The sequence below is a fragment of the Ascidiella aspersa genome, chromosome 9, assembly GCF_963924565.1.
Source record: "Ascidiella aspersa chromosome 9, kaAscAspe10.2, whole genome shotgun sequence".
Taxonomy (NCBI): domain Eukaryota; kingdom Metazoa; phylum Chordata; class Ascidiacea; order Phlebobranchia; family Ascidiidae; genus Ascidiella; species Ascidiella aspersa.
Window position 1 is genome coordinate 3,636,179 of NC_139455.1, and position 17,486 is coordinate 3,653,664.

The 17,486-nt window shown below is 37.7% G+C and overlaps 1 protein-coding gene across 1 annotated transcript in view; it reads right to left on the reverse strand.

Annotated features, from left to right (window-relative positions):
• LOC146131937 (centrosome-associated protein 350-like) overlaps nucleotides 1-17,486 on the reverse strand; it is a 53,057-nt gene that overhangs the window by 2,230 nt on the left and 33,341 nt on the right. The window contains exons 33-48 of the mRNA XM_083397147.1: nucleotides 14,709-14,911; nucleotides 13,062-13,172; nucleotides 12,117-12,400; nucleotides 11,126-11,564; nucleotides 10,492-10,656; nucleotides 9,632-9,746; nucleotides 8,928-8,994; nucleotides 8,363-8,447; nucleotides 7,950-8,042; nucleotides 6,178-6,390; nucleotides 5,173-5,424; nucleotides 4,488-4,595; nucleotides 4,096-4,176; nucleotides 3,158-3,313; nucleotides 2,567-2,701; nucleotides 294-425 (exon numbers count right to left, since the gene is read on the reverse strand). Of these exons, the coding sequence (XP_083253273.1) occupies nucleotides 294-425; nucleotides 2,567-2,701; nucleotides 3,158-3,313; nucleotides 4,096-4,176; nucleotides 4,488-4,595; nucleotides 5,173-5,424; nucleotides 6,178-6,390; nucleotides 7,950-8,042; nucleotides 8,363-8,447; nucleotides 8,928-8,994; nucleotides 9,632-9,746; nucleotides 10,492-10,656; nucleotides 11,126-11,564; nucleotides 12,117-12,400; nucleotides 13,062-13,172; nucleotides 14,709-14,911 (2,639 nt within the window). The remainder of the gene's footprint in view (nucleotides 1-293; nucleotides 426-2,566; nucleotides 2,702-3,157; nucleotides 3,314-4,095; nucleotides 4,177-4,487; nucleotides 4,596-5,172; nucleotides 5,425-6,177; nucleotides 6,391-7,949; nucleotides 8,043-8,362; nucleotides 8,448-8,927; nucleotides 8,995-9,631; nucleotides 9,747-10,491; nucleotides 10,657-11,125; nucleotides 11,565-12,116; nucleotides 12,401-13,061; nucleotides 13,173-14,708; nucleotides 14,912-17,486) is intronic.

A 17,486-nucleotide genomic window follows, 5' to 3' on the forward strand; every position in this document is an offset into this window, starting at 1 on the left:
TAAACATTATATGTAATTGTGAAAATGTGTGTAAATCTAAGTTTATGAATAACATATTGTTGTTGGTTTTCAAAATGAAGTATGATATCCATTTAGTCACCCACTAAGTCAAGTTTTAATAGAACTTATGAATCTCAAAGCCAAAAATGTTGGGTAAAACAACATCATCTTGATAAAGACGTTTCCTGTATCATTATCAGTTAATGTTAACCATTTGCGTATTTTAATTGCCCTTATCCAAAAAAATAATACAATCCGTAAGCGTTTTTTCATGCATACAACACACAACGCACCAGCAGCAGGTCGACGTTATCTTTCTTCTTCATAGTTCCCCACTTGAGGGCTGAACGTGGGTCGAGCTTTCTTCGAACATTCGAGAAATTAAAGAGCTTCGACACTTCCTCGCTCACCGCCGACACCAACTCCTGCGCGACAAATGACATCGTTTGCGAGGCGTTTTTAACTAAGGAAAGTACGTCGTAACAAAATGGGATTGATTGGTTTACTAGTTGTCAAAAGGTACTATTAGAACCGTATTTCAGGTAAGATACCTTAAGATAACTAGGTTTGCACCACATTTTTCATGAACCTTAACAAATTAATGTTATTAATAGGAAGTGGCCAGTATTTTTTTACAAGGGCAAGACGCATAGGCAAGTATCACAAGGCCTAGACATCAAAACCAAACAAATCCAACGAAAGATACACACACATGTGTTTCTTAACAACCTGTGATCTAGCCCCATTGAAGCTACTTTCCACCAACGATGACGTATTTATAGTGCCCAACAAGCAATCGCACACTCACCGAACCTGTCGATCAATGATACAAGCCGGGCAGGATAAAAAACAACTAGCCTGTAGTGAGGTTCGAACTCACAACCTCCGGCCTTACCGGGACCGCCCCTGTATACCAACTGAGCTCTACACATGCTCAGAGGGGGCCAAGTCGAGAAATAATCACACAATTGCTTGCAAAAACTCAAAGTTTGTAATTCCTTTTCACTATCTGTGTTATCAGCCGGCGCCCAAAGGGTAAACAAAAACTCTTACTCATTTCTTATGGAGGAAACTGTTTAAAGTGAAATGTCTCATAAAACTAGTTTATTTGCTTTTTTCCCGTTTTGTTTTCAATTAATAAGGCTTTTATTGCCAGTAGTGCCTCTTCAAAACGGCAAGACACTTAAGCGTATACCACAAAGCCAAACAAAATATTTAAGTTTTGTGGCATAATGTTTGGTGGTTGTAGTAAGACGAAGTAAGAATATCAAAACCCACACAGAAGTAAGCAGCATTTTGAACGTTTTCAATTTGTTGAAAATGAATAAAGAGTTATTCGAAACGTTCAAAATGATACCTATATACCTCTGTATGGGCTTTGATAAAAATATCCAAGTATAAAATTTGCCCCGCGCCCTATTATTGTTCTTAAAGCGTCGCTTGAAGTGAAAACAAAAACCCTTACTCATTTCTTATGGGAGGAAACTTGACGCAGCGAATAGCGGCGTTAACGTGACCAGACGGCATCCGACTGCGTCCTGGCGTGTTGCCAGTAATGTCAGTGGTCGTTCACCGGCGGAAGAACAGCGGATGATTTCAAAACAAACGGCGCCGCTTTTTGTTTTTGTTTTTCGGCGCCGCGCGAAAAATCATGCGATTACGTTTTGTTCTTTTTTTTCTGTGCAAAAATCGACGGCAACCGTTTGAAGTAGTGCCTTTCATTTCTACTTTGACCTGATGAAGCACGGATGTGCGAAAGCTTGTCGAGAATCAAATACAATTTGTCTTTATACAGTGCCACCTGATTCCTCTATTTAGAATTAGACAAATACGGCCATGTACAATCGCGGCACACGTTTGACAAACCAAAACAATTATACCTTGAGAACAACACTAACTAGACCAGCGGTTCCCAAACTGGGGTCCGTACAGCAGTTTTAGAGGGTACGCAAGGTGAATTAGTCTTTAAGTATCTTAACATTAGGCTTCAGCGAATGTTTTTAAACATTATCTGTCATCTTTATTGTCTTTAGGTATGCTTTATTATTCGATCATATAGCATATTTTCTGATGCCGATTGTGACATCATAAAGCATCTATTATACTGTACTAACTGCTATCAGCGAATCGTTCGTATAATAGTCAAAAAGTTGTTACATTATATTTAGAAAGAATCGTGACTGCACTAGTGTACTACAAGAAACATGGATCAACTGATCTTTGAATTTTTATAGGGCCGCGAAATATCAATATAATCGCAACGGGTCCACCAGGCAAAATTTTTAGAAAAGTTTGGGAACCGCTGAACTAGACGATAAGGTAATAAAATCTCACATACTTGCCTACATTAGGCTTATCTTTTTTGAACAGGCAAACTTTCGAGACAAATTTTTGACAGTTTGAAATTTGGATAAGCACCTATAGCGGCACATAAACTGTAGTTAAGTATATTTTGCAGCATGCTATTCTAACAAAACTACCCATTACATTTTTCCACTTTTTTCAAACATTTTATAAAATAACAAAAGGCTTTTCTCTCTCATTTCGATCACTGCGATAAACTGACCTGTTTAGTTTGAGGCAGGGATCTACAAAAGGCTGGTCGCTTTCTTCTTCGTGATTTCATCCAGGGGGAGCGTTTGCCCCCCGACATTGTGACGTCAGGGGCCCCGCCGTAAGCGTCATTCATCAGCTCGCGCACCTGGTAACGTAACAATCAAGAAAAATTAAAAAAATTGTTTTCAAAATCGGGCCTAGGCAGGAATGTTATTTGGGGAGAAAGTTAGCTGACAACTTGGTCCACGAAAAATGACATGATTGCCAATTTTTATTGACTAGAAGAAAATTTCCTTGAACAAAATAGTGATGTATTGCAGTTAAAATGCTGTTTTACTTTACAAAGTAAGTTTAGAACTGCGTTATACCCACACTAGCCGTAAATTTTTCTACAAAATTGTTAAGTTTTAAAATTAATGAGTTATAGTGTTACTTTAAATGTAAATTTCATTCCACAGAAAATAAAATAGGAAAGGGTATCCGGCCCCATGGTCTTAACGAGGTTCAGTCTAAATAAAAATAATTTATTCGCAATATTGACCGTTTACAAATTTAAACTGCTAAAAAAAGATTAGTGAATAAACCGACTAATTTAGCTCACCAAGTCGAATAGACACTTGCGGAATACGGGCGAGGCGCTTTTTGCGGACTCTGGTTGATCCGCTTCAACCTCGATTCCGCCTTCTTCCAGAAAACGAGCGGGTACTTCCTCGGAGAGGGGAAGCGCACCAGGTTGCTTGTCGTAGTAGAAGTCGATCTACAGTCGGTATAAGTGGGTAGTTTAAAAGTAAGATCTATTTTTTTTAGGAAATATGAGAGTGGCCTGATAATTTGGCCAATTTAAACCAGCCCAAAAGCTAAAACGCAAACGTGGTTTCGGCCAAGGAATTTTTCTCAATTGCGAGTGACCTCTTATAAGTGATTTCCAACCTGTTTTTACCGCAACCCCCATGTTATTAGTTTACTAGTATTTGTGCCCCTACTAGTATTTGTGTTAAAGGTGGTTTTAGGTAATGTTAGAATAAACGAAACTGAAATCAAATAAATCCATTCTACATAATGTAGGAAAATACCATTTGATCCATTGTACCCTAATAACACACATCTGTACCAAACGCTCGCCAATTAAGCAAAAATAAGATTGGTAAAAAAACCTAAATATCTTTCAGCACCCTTGAGCAGTACAAATGGCACCCCAGGGCGCCGCGGCGCCGAGTTAGGAACCACTGTTTTAAAGATAAACAATAAGGTTAACGGTAAACTTAGGCAAAAGTGGATTTATAATGTGTACTACAGTGTGTAGTTAGCACTTTTAAGATATTCGTTCATTTCTAAATATTCGCACAAAAGCGAAAGATAATGAAGAGAGAGATATGTGTCACTCAAACAATGCGGGAAATTCCACAACAACAATCGGGTCTATGACGTCATTTGAACGAACAACAAACAAACTTCGTAAACAGCGTGAGTCGACTGTATACACCCTGGCATTTATTTAGGAAGTTAAATTATAACTTAAAACGTAAAAAATGTTCTTACCGCTTGGTTGATGATATTCATGACGTCATCTCGTTTGGAGGGAACGGCCAATTTGATTGGTGGAGGCCCGATGATCATTTCCTGTAAAAGGAAAAAAGTTATGGGTGTTTAATGTTTATCGTTGGTGGAATTTAAACGCAGCACTCAAGGTTTACGACTAACGGAAGAACGTGATTAAGCAAGAAAAACTGCTATACAAAAAACACTGTTTTGCCTTTCGCGCTGAAAATGGTCTTAATTTAATATATATATATATATCTATTTTTGGGTAATACGACGAACTTTTTTATTTTAATACAAACAAGTTTTTTTTTTTCATTAACAATATATTTAAAGTTTGTTGTATAATTAAACCAAATCTTCCTATTTGACAAAATATGGCTGAATTCTACCTCGGGGTACCAATCGTCGTGGGGGGTGGCGTTCGGGGAGTCGTCCCTCTTTTTTCCCTGAAACGAGGGGTACATGTCGTCATCAATCCACTCTTCGCTGATGTCATCCTGACGTAACAAACAGTAGAAAACATGAAGATAGCCGAATGCATGTTCACTATTCAGTGTACATTTCGAAAAAATAACAAAAAAATGTTGACTCGTACAAATTAAAAGCAACAACTATATAAACAAGTGTTGACTTGTCCAAATTAAAAGAGACAACTACAAACAGACAGTGTTATAGCAAGTCAAGTCGGTTAAAGAAATTACTTAAGCCCAATTAAGAAGTAGTAGAAGTCATGTAACCAGGCTTGCCGAAGTTCACTTTAAAAACCATGAAAAACAGTAACTTAAGAAAGAAAGACGGTCGATTTAAAATAGCGTTTGAAGTTAACCGTCAACAACATATGACCGAATTACCAATCGCAAACATTTACTCAAGTCGAGTCAAATATTTTCATCAACTGACTTAAGTACTCTTTATTCAAGGTAGGTCATTTCAAACAGGTCGACTCAATAACCTAATTCGTTACAACTCTAAAGGGACAATATACAGCCAATAACAGAATCACAAAAAAAGAAAAAAAACAGGCTTGCGCAAAATGACAGCAAAACTGTTGTGAAAACAAATGGAGAAACTGACCTGACTTGATCCAAACACAGGAGACACAGGCCGCACAACGGTCGGTTCTCGATCGACGTCTTCACTTTCGAGCCCTGTACGTCGCTCGCCACCGCGTCTTGCCTCATTTCGAGCCCTGCCGTCCAACTGCATTATGCTCTCCACCTCACGACCGTTGTCAAGGTCGCGACCCTGGCCTTGACCTTGGGCGGCAGAGGTCAAGGTCGATTCTTCGGCCCACTTGCGAGCACGCTGCTTGCGGATTTCAAGAACCTTTGGGGAAAATAAGAAGTTGAATTGAGACGATTGAATGTCTACTTTGGCCTTAAAGGTTAGTTTTTCAGGGTTGTCCACGTTTTTATGAAACAAATGTAAATACTTTCTCAAGAAAATTTACATGTTTTCAAAGATTTAAAATTAGATACACACAATTCTAATGTAATTCGAAAAAAGCGTATGTTTAATAGCTACACAGTATGGTCTTGGTCATATAGGAAATAACAGTTTTTGCGACATTTAAAGAACTTTCCAGGAAAAAATGTACATGTTTTTGAAGAGTTGAAATAGAAATAGTTGGAATATCATTTGAAAACATCAGTTTAAATGTAATGGTCAAACAGTAGAAAACCTTAAACCTGGGATTTATGTTAAGGCTACTCTGCGACTTTTTGATTTAGTTTGACCGACTGCAGTAGTTTTATATGGTTAGATTTATTGAGATTGCATCTGAAAATTTCTCCAAAATAGAAGAAAATTGCAGAAGTGAAACCAAAACAGGACTCCTAATAATTAAATTCGAACTTATTAATGGTATCGTCTTATTTGTGTTTTGTCCACTTTTACTTAAAACAAAAAAGTTAGCGTAGAAAATTGGGTCGCCAAAGCTTTGCTGGTTATAATTCCGCTTAGTATGAAGGTCGCCGCGAAAAAAGGTTGAGAAACACTGACATAAACCGAGCATTGCAATAAAGATACGGATTTAAGTCATCTAAACTTAAATCAAAGCAAAACACCCCAAACCCGCACCTCGTCCAAAGTGTCGCTCAGCAAGTTGCTAGTGATGTCATCGGCTGCGGTAACGTCACGATCCGGTGACGTAGGCGGAGGCGCGTCGGTGAGAAGCTGAAGGAGGTTACGCGCCGAGCTGGTAAGCTTGGGGGGTTCCCCTTCGGAGCGACGGGGGCGCTTGGTGGAGCCGGGGTCGGATGAGGGGGAAGTAGGAACGGCCCCTGGGGTTTCCTGGGGTCAAATGGGGATTTTGTTATGATAACAGTGCTTTATTTTAGTTGGAAAAAGCATAATTATTTTCCTTTTTTCAATTTTTTTTTGTAGCGATTTTTTTCATATACTATAACAGGGGTCGGCAACCTTTTAGTAGTCGCGGGCCAAAACCAAACTCAGAAAGGTCTCTGCGGGCCGCACAAAATGTTAACTAAGAATTATGTTATTAAAATGTTAAAACTACAGTGAATCAGGCGGACCTCGGATCTTTTTTGCGCCTAAAAACGTGTTTAATTACATTTAAGGAGGCAGTGATAAAGTATTGGCGCAAAGCGCGAATAAAATGCGTTTGTTTGGTTTAAAATCCGAGTCCACATCATCCATACTACTAATGAAAAGTGTAATAAAACTACTTTAAGGAAACGCAATAACATTAGTTAATTTAGTTGAGTGTTCGTCAACCTTTCAAAGTCCGGGCACACCTGGCGAGCGAAGCGAGCGCGATTTTATTTTGGTATAACGCCATTTCTTGCAAGTTTTCATTAGCCTACATTGCCGACAATAAAAAATAAAAAAACGCTAAAAAATATATGTGCAATATTTGTGAATACGTTTTCCATTTGTCCGCGACGCACTTGGCAGCCTTTCACGGCACAACGGTAAAGAAGCGCTAATCTATATTTCAAAAGACAGCGTCAAAGCGTAAACAAACCGAATGGAGAAGGATCATTCGCGCGAAGCGCGAAAATTTTTCGCACTTACGTAGTTAAAATAGTTAAAAAGTATTTGAAATGGAATCGTGCCTAGTTTGTCAAAGAGGCGGCGGGCCGGATGAATTTCATCGGCGGGCCGGATCCGGCCCGCGGGCCGTAGGTTGCCGACCCCTGTACTATAACCTCGTTACAAATACTGTATTTTTCAAGTTTTTTTAGTATGATTTTCCGCATTTTAATTATTTATAAAATGTTTCTATTTTTTGAAGTTGACTAAAATATTTCTCACAAATCAGCGGGCATCCCCTAGGGTTTCCTTAAGTCTAAAGAGGGATTATTAGAATTGCCATATTTTTATACAAATAAGTCTTAATATTTAGATTATTTTTTTTTTAAATAAATATTTTTGAAAATAATATTTGACTCTTTTCAAATTACTTTTACGTTTTTCAAATAAGAGGGTTGTTATAATCTCTATATTTTTATACAAGTTACTCTTTAAAGATTAAAGATAAAACATTTGTTCGTTGGGAATCGCGTAAATACATTTTGTCAAGTTTTTTGTTTGTTAATGCGTTAAGATTTTTTACAAAAATATTTGACTATCTTCAAATTAGTTTCACGTTTTCCAAAAGAAGGATTGTTATAATGCTTTTTTCGAAAAGTAACTCTTTATATTTGAAATATTTTTGTAAGATTACAGCGAACAAATTTGGTCTTTGAATACATTTTGTCAAACTTTTTTGTTTTTTAATGTGTTTTTTTTTTAATAATATTTGCCTCTTTTCAAATTACTTTTACTATTTTTACGGCTTTAAAAATCCAGGCTCACAACATGTATTTTTAGGCGTGGATTTTGCTCACCGCAATTTTCCTGCGCTTGCTTTCTTCTGACGTCACATCTTGATGACGTGTGCGGTTTGCAAGGCGAGTCTTCAGGGCAAGGTTCATGGAGTCCTAAGCGGTAAAAAAATATTTGTTTCAAAGTTCGATTATTATCAAATAAAATAATCTGAACATGAATTTGAACTAGCATTACATTTAATTATTTACAATCAATTTAATTTAATCGCAATTTTAAGAATGTAAATGGCATTACTTTAAATTCTTTGTTTGCCGTTGGACAAATTAGAATTTTTAGTAAAATCCGAATTAGTTCAGAACTAGAATTCATAAGTAATTCGCAACATAAGTAATTCGCAAATTAGATTCATTGATTTTGGAAACTATAGAATTATCTAGTTATTTAAGTCTCAGCTTTGATTTTTATGTTTTACCTCCACAAGTTCCTGCAAGATGTCGCCGGTGATTCGCTCCGCAAGGTCTTTGTTGCCGGGCAACGGTTCCGGGTGGATGCTTTTCCTAAATAAACAAGACTCGTGAAGGTTTTGTTAAAAAACAGTTCTTCAATGCTGACTACTATGACAATGGTTTTACTTTACTGTGATATTTTAAAATTTTTAGATAAATATGTCATTTTTGGCAGCTGAACAACCTGACTCGAGGCACTTGCCGAAAAGAGTTTATTTTAGACTTTATTTTACATGTAAATTATTAAAAAAATGTTGTTTTTCAGTTCGCCTTACGTGTTGGTACATAAGAAACAATGTTATTGCGGCTGTGAAAAAAATAGATAAACTAATACAAATTAAAACGATTTAATTTGGATTCTAATTAAATTTAATATTTTGAAAAAAAAACTGATATTTTTTACCAAACATATGTGCACTTGAGATTTATGGTAAACGACTGATTTAAAACATTACCACTGCCGAAAATAATTGCGCTTTAAATTTCTGGTTGTTCGTTATTAGGCTGACTATAGTAATATATTTTACTTACTTTGGTATGACGTCATCAAAAAATGTCGTTGTACCGTCCGCGACGTCCATCCCGGGACTCCTGTCCACTGAAACACAAAAAGCAAAAAAACAAATAAAAAAGCCTATCGTTTTGCTTTTGTTGTAAACTCTTAAAGTAAAATATGTATGTAAGTTAACTTAAATATTTTAATATTTTAAGTAACTGTTTATCGTTATTCATTTAGGGCTAGGCCTTATTCGGATGAGTTAAGGAATTATTCCAACGGGTTTATGTGTTATTCAGACGATTTAGATATTATTCTGACGTGGGTACACTGCGTATTTGGCTTTATTATGTCGTTGGCCTTAATACTATGGCACTATAGATGTTTTTGTTTGAAGTCTTGTTGCTTTGTAGGTCTTACTGTGTATTTCCTTTAGCATCGCCAGATTTCAAATAAAAAACGTGTGCCCCACATTATATTTAATAACATATGCCTGTTTTTACATTTCGCCGTGATCGGAAAAGATCTAACTTACATTGTAACACAGAAAAGGCGCTGGTCATCCCTTGTCTTTTAAATGCTTCCCACAATAAGAGTAACACTAAGAAATACAATCGACTGGCGTGGTGTAAAAGTTTGCTGAAGTCGCATGTTACGGCCGATTTTTTGAAAACGATTGTGACAATTTAACATGCAACCAACGTGCAGTGTATAATAATTTATCTTAAGCTATTATTACTTGTCGTTGGTTGGACATCTGGTGTTGGGGTTTGGGGGGCTGAGGGGGTGGGGGTGGTCGAGGGTGAGGCCATCGGGGTCTTGTCGTCATCGTCGTTCATTGTGACGTCAGCATCCTGTAGAAAATGTTCAAAGGAAAAGTTTATCTTTCAGCATTGACGATTGAAGACAGTGTGTTTTAACTGATCGAAACCCAAAAGTTATGACAGTTTAAAAAGTTAGTTGGTGAAAAACTTGGACTGCGGAGTCGGACTCAAGACTCGCGTAAGACCACGTGAAACTACCCGAGTCCCTAACCCGACGTGTGCTTACGCAGTACCAAATTTTAAAACTGATATTGCCATCAATTGTAAATTGTAAAGGTGTAATAGCAAATGGGGTTTATTTTCCAATCTTGTTTTGTGGGTGAATGAGTGATATTACACTCTTATGAGTGGATTGCTAAAAATCCATCTTAATTCTTAATTTATTTACGTAAATTGGTGAAATACAGGCTGTAGAGTTGGAGCCGGACTCGGGACTCGACGAAATCGCACATTTGGCCGGAGACAGACTTAGAGTCGTACTCGGGGATATTTCTAACCGACTCGGCATCCCTGGTTTAAGCAGTTATTAAAAATACGGAATTCCTTTTCGCTAGCCTTTTTACAATAAAAGCACAAAAAACTGGTCGCTGTAGCTTTAGTAGAAATGTATGTAAAAGTTGAGAAACAGGTTAAGCGTTTTCGTTTATCGACTTTTAAAAAATAGCAATAAGATTTTTTTTCAGCCCTGCGATTGCAAAAACCCTGAACCTGGTACCGATGACGGCCAAATAAAATACTCATAAAACATAGCAAATCTAAAAGTGATTTGACTCACGAGTTTCAGTGAAGGTCCGATGGTGAGGTCTAGGAACGGAACAGACGCGTCGCTCTTGTCAGTTGAAGCCTCGCTCAGTTGTTCGCTCACATCTTCGTCAGTTGCGATCGAAGGTGGGTCGAAGTCGTCCGAGTAACTGCTAGGTGGCGTGCCAGGACTCTCAACCTGAAAAAATTGGTATGACGTTGATTTCGCTAAGAAGTTTTTGGGATGTTTATTTTTTATTTTTTCTGGAAAAAAAATTGCAATCGACTTTGTCCGTTATATCAATAATGATTCAGTATCTTTCAAATTGAAATATAAGTTTTTTAAAACAAATTTTCTTGCGATTCAAATGTATGTAGTTTAATATATTTAAAGAAAAATTGTTCTGAGCAAATCTTGTATAATTAATAAACATCTAAGAAAAATATCTTACATCAAATTAAAAAAAAACACAAAAAACGCCTAAAAATTTAGCACGATTTTAATCTATCATTTACGATTTTTTAAGACTATCATTTATTTTATAAAAGAAAATTAACAAAAAATTGCTTGTGTACGATAAATAAAATAACAAAGTCGAGGAAAGAAATCTTGCAATTTTTTTTTTTTTTTTTTTAAGACAAAAAACGTTTTTAAACAAACATATTACCTTTGGTTTTTCTGGCTCAGCAGACTTCACCGAAACAGGGACAGGAATGGATGACTTGCTAACTGGGGCAGATTTAGGGGTATCTTCGCTTAAACTAGGGGGCGTTACCGGGGTTTTCTGAGGTAACTTGCTCGGTTTGGGTATCAAGCTTCGCACACCCTTATCACCCTGTTTCGGGGGCCCGTAGAGGGGTGACGTAATTGATGACGTATTTAGGGGTGACGTTTTGGGTCCGCTAAACTCGAGTTTTGTGGGTCTCTCCTGCATGGGGCTGTGGGGCCCAGGGGTGGTGGGGCTTGAATCGGCGCTCGAATGCTGGGGCTTCTCATGGTGCCGGGTGACCAGGGATAGGGGGTGAAAGGGGGTTTTGACCCCGTTTGACCCATCATCGGGCGAGGTTTGCTGCTGCTCGTCGTCGAAGCTGAGAGAGCGACTCGATCTGAAAGTTGGAAAGCGTTTTATTTTTGTTTTAGAAAAAAGATTTTTCATATTTCCAATGATTATTTTTTTACGAAATTAGCACCATTGATTTTGTTCACAGAGACACTTCAAAACGACGTCAATTAAATAAATAAATTCCTGTTTCAACTAAGGCACAAAATCTCTCTGAATAAAAGTTTTTTCAAGCTCACTGGCAAAATGCACAAATGTGTTGCGAAAAATGTATTAGCATAAGCACTTGGGGTAAAAAAAACAACCAAAATCGACCTATTTTGCCGCAATGCAGGAAGAATTAGGTTAAAAAATCATTACAATGAGCTTTTGAGAGAATTTGCACAAACGTTGGATTATATTATTTAAAGAATGCATCAAACACAGAAAAAAAAAAAAATTTTCGGTTAATACGGAAAATAGTGTTTGCTAAAAATAAAAATATGAAGAATTGCAAAAAGTGCCTACAAATCGAATAATTTTTTTTTTAAGATACATAAATTAAAATTACAGGTATCAAAAGAATACAAAGCACAAAAATCGAAATCTAAGTGCCTACCTTCCGCTGCTGTCCGAATCCGAGCGTTGTTTCGTCATAATGGCGCCAGGGGCTGTACCTACAGGGACTTTTTGCGATCCGGCCCTGGGGGAGGCTTCGGGCGAAGGAACGGGCATATATTTGAGGGACCTGGCCTGTCGGGCGTCGCTTTTTCGGGGGCTGCGGATCTGGGGCTTGGCCACTGGGGTCTGGGCGGCCAGGGCGGCGCCGTTGGAACCGGAAGCGGTGACGTCGAGTTCCTGGCTGAGCTCTTGCTGCGTTTTCTTGATCAGGGCGTCAAAAGCCTGGAAAATTGCGAAAATAAATTTAATTGGTCTTAACCAGAGCTTGGCAACCGGTTTGATGCGAGACCATGCCATGCCAGGTGTGTCGCGACGCTCCCGGAGATGTGGTACTTGTGTTTAACACAAAAGTACTACATCAACGCATATGCAATAGTCGAAAAAGTGTAACTTTATGAACTTTCCTTCGGATGTTACGTTCAATCGCCGGAAGTCACATTTTAAATTATTTTTTTAACCTACTCAAATACCAGGAATCACCGGGAGTATAAAAACAACAATTGTTTTCAAACTTTACACCAAAGCGAAAAGGGAGATTATCCATACGGTGAAACCCATGAAATAACATTTTCAAAGTATTATTAGCATGTTGTCATGTTTAAGTTAATCATGGCTGCTGTTCCGAAAAATGAGTTAGACAAAAGGTACAAATCACAAGAAATTGGGTTTTATTACATCGTGGATTTAAAGTGTTAAGATTAGCTCAATAACTAATACATCTTCCGTTAGAATCGATATGCAAAACATGGTATTGTTCACTACCTTATGTTATTGTATCTCTGCATTTTGGACTGGTATACAACGGGATACCACTTATTTTAGGCATACTTGACATTTTCAGTAGGGTTTTGCCACTTTAAATTACCAAATATTCCAGGCTCACCTCGATTTGGTTCTTTAGGCTGGCTTCTTGCGCCCTCAAGTGTTCCTTGTGCTTCTTTTTCTGCTGCTTTTTTAAACGATCCGCGATCATACGGCGCTTCTTTAGCTCCTCCTAGCGGAAATAGAATATGTCGGCATTGAAAAACGAAAAATTAGGAAACTTTATTCGGGTTGTTATAGATTTGGTTTGGTGAGGATTAGAAGGAATTTGACATTGGAGAACAAAAGAGTTATCAGGTCGTATCTGTCTAGTTCCGTGTAGAGTGAGATAAAAATCGTACATCGATAAGAAATTATTAAAATACTCTTACTAACAATCTTTTAAATGACATAGCTGCTAACGTTTGGCCATATTAATTTTCTGCTCATGAAAAACAACTGTGTATAGGTGTCAAGTCAATTATTTTTTTTTTTTTTAAACGAATCTTTTTCGAAAACTTTATACAGCTAACGCAAACATTTCCTCCTTTTGTTTGGTCGAGAAATGCTTCGGACACTGCAAATACCAGACTAGTCAATTAATGTTGAATCGCCGCATACTGCGTCACGACGCAAACACGCATGGAATGTAGTTGGACGCGCTACAATTGCATCACCATTAAGCGCTCTATGGGGAACGGCTAGTCCGTTAATTGGCGAATGCATGGCGTATGCAGTGATCGTATATCAGATAGACAGTGTTGTAATGACTTTTTGTTAAAATCACTTAACTTAAAGTCTCCGACAAATGACTTGACTTGGACTTCATTGTGTCACATAAATTGGGTTGAAACTAAGTTTTATCATTATTATTTTTTATAAAATCGAATTGTTTATCGTTTTTCCACGTAAAACATTTGCTTGCTATATGTTTGTTTCTGTTAATTTTTACTTGGGTGCTTATAATCGGACTACCACTTCTAATAATACAATTTTGCGGCCCTTATAAAATTTTAAGTACAATTTATAGTCCGTATTCGTTAAAGCAGTGTTCAACCTTTTTCCGAACTAATTGTGAATGGCGACCGATAGGCGGGAAACACTGATAGAACCTGTACAATTTTTGCACACAAACTTAATTTTCCGACGCAAGTTTTAAACTATATATTTTTAAATTGGCTTGCTACGATTTACTTTTTATGATTCCTTTCGTTTAATGTACAATCCATGTATCAGGGGCGGACCCAAGAGGGGGCAAAGTGGACATGCCTTCCAAACTGTATTTTTGACCTATTTTAAGTGAGTAAATGCAAAAAACGTTCGCGCTTCGCGAGAATTGAGCTTTGTTGCTGTAATGTATTGGCTCAAAGGCGTCGCACCGCCTATCGCAACATCGAAAATGAAAGTTTGGGCAACTTAAACAATAAAAAGGCGTTATGCGCTTTGCGTAAATGGTGACATCGTTATTGCTTTTGTATTGAAAGTAACACCTGTCCATTCTAAACCTTTAAACAAACAGACGAGCTGTGTGGTGTTCATAAGGTTACATTTTATGACGTCACATTTTGACGTCACGTTATGACATAACTTTGTGACGTCATCTATGAGAAAAAGTGTCATGCCCCCAAACAAAATTCCTAGATCTGCGCCTGATACATATAAACCTATATATAATTACATATATACTATACATAAATATATAATACTGCGTTAAAACAACGAGGTTTACCTTTAGCGCGTGTACTCTGCACTCTACATCACTCTGCTCGGTTTCCGACTGAGTCTGTGAGAACGACTCATCCGACCAGCTCTCGGTCGAGTCCCTCTTCTTCCCGATCCTAGGTCCTCCTCCCTGGCCTCTCGTGGAGCCGCTCTGATCCTTGCGTCCCAGGAGCGGAGTAGAGGGTCCAGGGCTTGCGGAAGAGGAGGTGGCTCTGAGGAGGAGAAGTGAGAGTGAGGAAAGGTTTTTGAGGAAGATGGGTTTCGAATTGAGATTTTAGATATTTCATGTTTTGTTGCAATATTTCATATTTTTGACAAAGTATCGCAATCCGATTCGATCCGATTCCAAATGACGTCATTGCTATGCTAACACCAGAAAAAAAGGTGAATTTAAAAAGGTTTACAGGCATTTTTTTCCTAGAGAATTTGCTTTAGCTTAGGAAGTTAGCTTTCTTCGAGTTGTTGCCAATAAAATAAATAAGTACCTTCTTTTTTAGCAAAACTTTCTGGTACGGTAAAAAAAAACGAACTTCGCATCAAAACTCGCCTGAAAATAAGGTAAATTTTCAACTTCTACCTGTATTTGTAAAACCAGCAGCAGAACCAGAGTTGTAGGCAGCAAGTTGACATGGAAAGATGCCTACCACGACCGCGCAAGTATTTCCCGTTGCCTCGCATTAGCTCCAAAGCTAGAATCCAGCACTTGGTATACATCCGCGCAACTTTTAGCGCCAAAATCGCTCTTTTCACAACATAGCCCTATTTTTGAACGCTTTTTCGGTGGAAATTATTTTTTTTTTAAGTTTTGGGTCTAATTCAAATTAAGATGGCTTAAAGTTTTATTTTAGCTGCAAAATCGAGTCAAAATATTAATTCAGTTATTGCTTGTTGTTCTTTGAGTTGCAAAAATATTTAATTACGTGCAAATAGTCTCGATCGTTGGCTTGAACATTCAGCCAACAAAAATAGCATTTTGAAAGTGTTACGTCACAAAGGCATGTCATTCTCGTGACATTTAAATTCGAAATGACGGAATCGCTTTGGCCTGCTAAAAACTGTAACGATTGCAGAATAAATTTTAAATTAGCCAGATCTGTTTGCTGGGCCAAAATAAATGCAAAATTTTAAGTTTCGGTTGGGTAACAGAAACAGGGATTTATTTTTCTAAAGATACAAACAATGATTGAACGCCAAAGCATTCATACACCAATGGTTCTCAAATTTTTAAACTTGTGGCGGATCAAAAAATCAACAAAAAATTTTGCCGCACACTTGAGAATATCTGAAGGTCCACTTATATGCTGCAACACACATTACGAAAACCACTGCAATAGTCTGTATCTATCTAACTAACAGATACAACTAATTACATGACTGTCAAATGTGGTACAATATCACGCCTCTGCAAAATGAATAAAAAAACAATCTAAGCAGCTAACATAACTTGACGATTAAATGGGGAACTCAAAACGCGATGTTACTCTAATTAGCAACATCTAATGCTTTTGCAGACAAACTGGTCGTTTACATCAAGCATATCAAACTGACTTTCCAGCTGTATGATCGTTTTCTGTTGTTGTGAAACATTCCCAGCACACACTGTCACCCAACAAGTCGATTTAAAACAATAACTGAACGGAACAGACTCGTTCTATACTCTGCATGGGTTCGCATAGCGCCACACTCGCGACCTTTTAACACTTTCCAAGCAGAGCTCTGCAGACAACAGCTGACGAGACGACATGGTATGGTATGCAACTATGCATGCGGGATTGCGGGTGCTGTATATGTAGCACTGTGGGTCTACGAGTTGTGGTCTATCAGTTTGAATTAACGAAGGATAAACGATCTACTGTAAATCCTACTTTTGCAACGACGAGAAATACTTCTTTTTGGAGCTCTTATCCTATTTGTAGGGTTACCGTATTTCGTTTGAAAATATTAAAAAAATTGTCGTTAGCTGTCGGGTTGGCGCAATTCTTTCTTGGCGTTTATAAAAAACTGCACAATTAACACAAATACAACCTACAACGACTGGTGCGTGAATAGTCAAACCTCATTAGCTTAAACGTAAGATTTCTTACTAATAAAATATATAAACCTAAATGCTTGGCATTTAAAGATGGTTAGCAAAAGTTTAAAAAAATATAGTTTGGCAAAAGGTTTAAAAACTCAGGTTACGGGTTGGATAAGTCAGGCGCTCACGTATAAAATGCCCAATGTATGAATAGATAGAGGGTTGTCGATGACTAGACGCTTTAGAAAATAGACGAAAACAACAGACAGACTTTCAAATACGCCAACCAATTCAAAGACTTTGTAGCAACCCTTTGCATAATTGCACTGTCTGAGTATACGACGCTATTAATAACAAGCAATATTGCACAGCTACGTAAGCTTCAAATCCACAAAACGGCTTAGAGCAAGCATTCGTCTAATTAAGCGCCCTGATCTCTTTGTCCATAAGCTTACATCAATCAACTCCAAACTTTGTAAACTTCAAACTAGGGACGTAAGATATTATCAGGTCGAAGCCGATACTTGATGTTAAGTAGCAGTATCGGTACTCAACCGATACCAGAGTATCCATGGTTTGAGCTCTAACCCAGCGATTTCAACCTTAAAGGGTAAATATCTTAAAAAAGAATAAGTTAACAACTGAATTTAACTGAACTGATTTACGCTGAAGCAACGCTTACCCTAATAACCTGAAAAAATGACTATGAACATATTAATTTCGCCAATTAGTCAGTTTGATCATAGTAATGACGTCATTAGGTATCGG